The 6935-nt window shown below is 29.8% G+C and overlaps 1 protein-coding gene across 1 annotated transcript; it reads right to left on the reverse strand.

The window, feature by feature from the left end:
* Window positions 1-622: 622 nt before the first annotated feature.
* LOC136972169 (basic helix-loop-helix transcription factor amos-like) lies at window positions 623-1072 on the reverse strand. The gene has a single exon (XM_067266727.1). It carries the CDS (start codon window positions 1070-1072, stop codon window positions 623-625), a length of 450 nt encoding a protein of 149 aa, XP_067122828.1.
* Window positions 1073-6935: the final 5863 nt, after the last annotated feature.

Here is a 6935-nt window from a genome sequence, read left to right on the forward strand (position 1 = left end):
CTCTTTTTATACTACATGCACCATTGTTAATCAGTCGTTAAATTTTATATTCTATAAGTCTCGTGAAGATTATAAACTTTCTTTGCGATTTATGTTAAAAATTAATAATTAAACTTGAAATATAGACCAGAGAATAATGTTTAGTCATTTCAATATGTACAGTACGTGTTTGAAATTAATTATATTAAAATAGTCTTTTTTTAAAAAAAATAAAATAACACACAAAAACAGTTTAAAGTAGGAAAATATCTTTATTTTCACAAATTTTTATATCAATTATTGAAATAATATTTAAAAAAAAAACAAAAAAAAACAGTGCGTTTTTATATCTGATATGAGCATATATCATAACGACCGGAGAAAGATGAGCAAGGCCGCTGCCGGTTTGAAGAATATCACACTCTGAGTCTCTTTATATAATAATAATAATAATAATTATATAATATATATATATATATGTACAATAGATGTGTGAAAATTTTGTGACTTAGTCATTTTACAGTTATAAAAAGTACTATAATACTGCACTGAATAGGAAAAAAAAATGAACATACCCAAAAAAAGAAAAAAATCTACAGCTTCCTCACAAATGGCACTTTTAGTTATCCACATTAAAAAAAAGTCATTTGATCAAAATGTCTGTTAATGCCGTAATGTAACTTTGAGCCATCTGTAAAGTCTCGTATTTAGAAAGTTTCCTATCGTTGGTTAATGAGGGGACAACTTCCCTAAGTCGATCGAAAGCCACGTTTAAACTGTGCATTCTTCTTCTCTCTCTAGCATTAGCTGCCAGTCTACGTTTCTTCACTATAATCGACGATACAGCAGAACATGTCCTTTTATTCGATTTCTCCGTAAAATCACAATTTTCTTCGTCTTTTTTAGTATATTGAACGGAACTAGTAGAAGAATCTTCGTTCGTATATCGAAACGGTTTCAGCATGGTTAAAGTCTTTGGGCCACAATCCACACAATCGTAATTGGAACAGGGTGTCTCTGGGCTGGATACAGGTGTATAGGAGAAATACGGATCTGGAGAAGCGGCTAACTGCCTGGACCTGCCGCTTTCCATAACTGTAGATGTAGGTCAGGTAGTGCTGGATGTGTGCCAGTCGTATCCTGCTAGTCTACAACTCTCCCCGAGCACATATAAACATCAATGAGGCGGACTTTGTCTATTTATACTACCCTGTTACCCTCAGGGACATGCTGTCCACCAGACCGACGAGAGACTGTTATTATCTGTTCCCTACCGCTATACCTGCAGGCATTGGTGTGACGTAATTTGACGTCACCCATTTTTTTACTTTTTTTAGAGACGAAATTTGAATTCGATCAAAATTATACATTCGTGAAAGGAGTCTGAATTCACTTAAAATCGTATTTAACCCATAAACATTTTAGATTATTTATGACATAAAATAAAACATGACGATTGTACGAAGGCAGACAATGAAGTTACATGGCGATTATGGACATAAGAACAAGATAAGTTATCTAATTCAGAATTTAATTATGGATAAAATAAAATAATGAATTTAATTTATTTTGTTTTATGTTCATTTAAACATATTGCACATATGCATTTTATAAAGTATCATTGATAATCTACACTTGCTCTAAATCATACTTAGAGTCTCTGTGTTACAAAGTCTAGAAATTAAAGTTTAAATATGACAGAAATTTCGATATTCTATATATACGAAAGTCTCGACAAGTGTAGACACTTGCATTCATAAAAAGTGAAACATTCGATATGCATTTTTCTTGTAGCTATAGGCCTAGTATGGGAGAAGTGCGATAACAGGGACGATGTGCTGACAGAAGAGACGGATGACACATAGTTATACAAACAAATAGAAAAGACTTAACTAAATCTAGTTCACGAATAAGGTTAGACAATCATAATTGAAGTTTTTGTCTAAATACATACGGATACGAACGGGGGAAAAAAATTTGATGCATTATTATAAGGATCGTTTTATAAAGTAAAATTCACATTTTTGTATAGAGATAATGCAGGAAAGCGATACGAAAACCAACTAATTATTCCCCTTTCTTGTAGATTAAACATCTTACCTTTTAATTACAATTATCTGATTATAATTATAAGCAATTAACCTTACGGCAATTAACGATGGTTCCTCTCAGATATCGGATTGGAATATTAAATCTTTTATTACTTAAACATGTTTGGGTATCCAAAGAGGTCATTTAGAACTTCCTGGCTGGAGAGGAAGGGCCTAAAGTCATGTTCTTAATTACAGCCTATATCACGAATGGAGTGTTGCCGGCACGCGTCAAATATTGACTCGTATTTTTGAGATACCACACCCTATTTGTTGTAAAACTTCCTACCATCGTGCATGCTAACATTGTTTTTAAATATGCAATAGATAATAATTATTTCAAGTCAATTTCTACACGGCTAGAAATTTGATTATATTTAAGAAGATTAAACCGCATATTTAGATTACATATATACATGGAATTTTATCTTATTAACATCAAAAGTACCCTTAAAATGCTCATATTGAGAAGCGAGATTCAATTGTGGATAGAATTATCTAGAGATATTCTGAGAGACGTAGTTACTGTTGCAATAGGATAATCGCATTGAAGCATTCTACAAAATATTAGAAATTTTTCACTAAAATGACCATTATCATCATTTTATAGTCGTTTAACTTAATCCCAATTTGTATTATCATCAATTAGAAGAAATTGAGGATTATCGACTTTCTCTTGAAAGGATCTATCAGGATAATCAATCATAATCTCAATTTCCTCTGAGGAGGGATTTTCTACATTTAAAGATATTCGAAGACTTCTCTCATTTCTTCGTGTTGCCTCAAGATGAACACAATTTGTGCAACAAGAAAACAGAAGCACCAACCAAAGGTATAATTAAGTAAAGAATTTTGTTACAGTTGATTTGTAAACAGTTTTCAGTAGCCGCGTAGCTTGAGGGTTTAGCTTCCAGATTTCCGTTTGTTGACAACAGAATCACTCCAATTTTCTCTCTACGCTAATATTTCAAGTATAGCACAGAAAGGAACAGCCTCCAAGGGACAGATGTAAAGTATCTCTTATGGTAATTACTTCCTCGAATGTTTAAGTAAAGTCCACTAATATCACGAAGATTTTTATTTAGAAAATATAATTAGCATAATTTAGTTTATCGCAAAATTCAAGCTGTTTTTTTTTTCTTTCCTTGATATTCTAGAGTTAAAATAACGATGAAAAATGACCGCAAATGTTAGTATTTTGCGCATTATCTAACAAATAGGAAGTTATAGACCTAATAATATTTTGAATTAGAGAACGAAGAAAATTCCCACTACTATATTATAATTTTCTGGATAAATATAGTGCTGCCTGACTTATTTATCGTAGAAAATGCCAAAGGGAAAATTTTGAAAGAGGTTGTCAAATCAGAAAGGCGGTAAAGACAGAAAAAGAGAACGACTAGCCTAACAGTTGACAGCAAGGCTCCGGTAAGATGGATCAGAACTATCTTCAAAGACAGGGTAGAAAATAATTATCTACGAGTTTTCTTTCAGTGACATTTTAAATTTCGTTTCACATTGTAACAGAACAAAAACTCATTCTTTTCTTACAAGTAGACTGAGACAATATTTCGGTATGCGGACGAAGAATGCGAATCACATAACATTCTATACTACTACAACTCTTCAGACATTTTAACGTTACGATTGATTCTCTGTGTAATTTTTTCGTTGATTTCAAGACCTACTTTGAAGAAAGATAAACTAAAATAAAAAATGTGCAGTCTGCCCGGCACGCGACATTTAGAAGGAAAAAGTGTTACCACCTTTTTTTTCTGTAATTCTATCAATCGTTTTAAATCAGGTCTCTTACGTAAGTTTCTCATTAAAGATGCCATCTTTATAAAACTATTGCCGAAAGAAAGGATTTAAAAAAATATTAATATTTTACGTGTGATAACATCGCTTTTAATACTGTCACTTACACGAAGCGGTTTGCTTTAATACGTCTGTAACTAAATACGTAATTTATTTTTAAAATTTTTTATATTTAATTGAAATTTTGGCACTATAGGTTTATAAATCAATGAAAGAATTAATGTAAGTTGTTCTAATAAAGAAATTTTTATGGTTTTTAACTTCAAAATACAACTTTTAAATGACAGATTCTAAATGATATTATGCAAGTCTGTAATAAATTTAATTTCAACACTCAGATTGTTATTTTTATAGCATCATAAGCTTTTTGCTGTTTTATAAATTTAAACTTTATCTATTTTAACAACTTAAAATAATAATTTATAATCGAAAGATACTAAAAAAACAGAGGAAAGTTTTTAAAGTTTTATTATAAAATCTAAATACAATAAGTTAATGTTCAATATTTCCAATAAAAAAAAATTAAAATCAATACATTAAGATACGATTGTGAAGTAGTCTAAAAGCTATTAATTCACTAGGGACAAACTCTATTATAACCGTTTCCATTACAAATGTGTTGACATTGTAGATTGGATTCGTCTTAATCACTTGGTTCTTTCAAAAACTTATCAGGGAATCAGTAACTATGTATATATTGAGCTTTCAGTTACCGAAAATTCGGTGGAGATGAATATGAGTCAGCTACACGTGGACGATGTTCCCTGATTTTTAGACATATTGTCCCCTTACCGTAGCATCTCCATTCTGGTACATTGATACCACAAGAGGGTTACAAGTACTCCGCAGGTGTGGCACATATAGAGGATATAGTGTTGTACACACTCTCCGAGCACCGGGCTTTGTATCGACTCTCTTCATGGTGTGAAATTTTGAAGAAAACTTTAGATGAGGATCCTCTATGAGCAGATGTCTGTTCATATCGATGATGCATTATTCATTCATTCAATTAGATTTTACGAGGAATGTATCCGATTTTCAAGTAGGCTACTTCGCTCTTGTGAAGAACACGAAGAGGGCATAACTTTGTATGAATTAGTTATATACGCGTAAAAACGAGTTTTAACATATCTAAATTCAATAAATGTATTCGGGCAACGATATTAATTACAGTGTCGAGCTCTTTGTTAGTTTTTAAAATAGCTTAATCAAGGAAAGTTTTTATTCATTTCAGTAAAGAATAAAAATATTTCTCGATTAATTAGGATGAAGAATTTTATTAAGAAGAACATTTAACATTTTAATGAGTTTTAAAAAATGTACAGCGAATATACAGATCAAATAACGAGTAGGTCTATACGTTAACACAAGAGGAAGATGCAGACGTCAAGGAGGAAAATGTTAGAAAAAAATATAGATAAAAAATAGTTAGAAAAAATCGGATAAAAAAATTAAATGAATGCATGTGATCGAAGTGAGATAAAAAAGAAAAATAAATGTTAACTGATATAGAAGAAGATGGAGTGAAAAAATGAGAACAAACAGAAAGATTTAAACTTGTAGATACGAAAAATGAGAGCAAAAGATAACTTGATAAATATAAAATTTCAAAATATGCACAAACAAATGCAATTTAGAGTTCTTATATATATGAAATTTTCAATGAAAGGTATATGATGATTGAAATCATTTTAAAACGATAATTCTTAATACATCCTTACATTGTAAGTTAAAGCCGGAGAGAAAAGATAAACAATACTTTGTTTTAAATGAACGATGACAATTATATTCAGGCATTTAATAAGTGCAGATGTTTTCGAAAGGGATTTAAAACCTTATTAGTTAATATTATTGCGGATAACAGTGATGCAGGTGCAAAGATTCAGGTGCAACGCCTCAAATAGGGCCAAGGGCATACGAGGACTATGAGGCAACAGGATAGAACTAAATCAAAATAGGAAAAAATCAACAATTCTTTAATATTTGTACACCGAAATATTTTCAAATTTCTTTTTTTCTTTTGGCCATTTTATAAGTCTTGTATCAATTTGAAAATTCTTATTTATGAAGTCTTTCTTTTTTTATTATTTATTTCTTGAACATAATAAAGAAAACATTTCAAAAACTCTGAAGTAATTACTGATATCAAGTAGAAAATTATTAATTGTTTCTAGCGAGATGAATATATTTCATTAATTCAGCATGTCCGAAAAAAGAAAAATCCATTCTAAAGTTAATTAGAAAATTCTTTAATTGTCGATTGATAATTAAAAGATTTTTAATAATATTATATATTAGCCTACCCAGTAATTAAAAATGGACAATTATCGCCAGGTTGGAAGGCCTCATCCAAACTCTTCCTGTTACCCGTTTAGACGAGGAACAACAATTGGAGGCAAATGACCTTACACCAGACCTAATTTATGCTTTAATAATGACATATTCGATAACCATTGCTTTTAAGAAGTGAAGGATTAAAAAGTCTAATATAAATTTGATACGAATGAAATTTATAATCACTTATTTAAATTGAAACCCATAAATTAACTTTTGAAAATAAAAAAGTGGTCAGCTAAATGAATGATAGGATTGAAAAAAAAATTTTACCTTTGACAAGTCACATAGAATATAAAAAAAAAGAACTTTAATCATACATACCTTCAGAGCATTTTGAATCAAATAAATTATGCTCTAAGCATACTGATAAGTCCAAATTAGAATATGAAAAATGAGCAAACTATTAATCATATAAATGTAAAAAAAAAATTAAAATAATTTTTTATTTTATTTTATAACATTTAAATTATCAAATTCACATCGAAATGTATCGTAAATACCATTAAAAATTTGTTAAAGTTTCATTATATTGCATGCAAAGTTTGAAAAAAATCATCATAATTATCTATTATAAAAATACAACTTGCCAAAAATAAATAAAAATTTTAACAGATTTATATAAAAAAATCCTTTTAAAAGATGTACAATTAACTAAAATGAATAATAAAGAGCAAAAATATATATATATTACTTTATTTATTTTAAGCAGAA

This window comes from Centruroides vittatus, unplaced genomic scaffold (assembly GCF_030686945.1).
Source record: "Centruroides vittatus isolate TY-2023 unplaced genomic scaffold, ASM3068694v2 contig_2818, whole genome shotgun sequence".
Taxonomy (NCBI): domain Eukaryota; kingdom Metazoa; phylum Arthropoda; class Arachnida; order Scorpiones; family Buthidae; genus Centruroides; species Centruroides vittatus.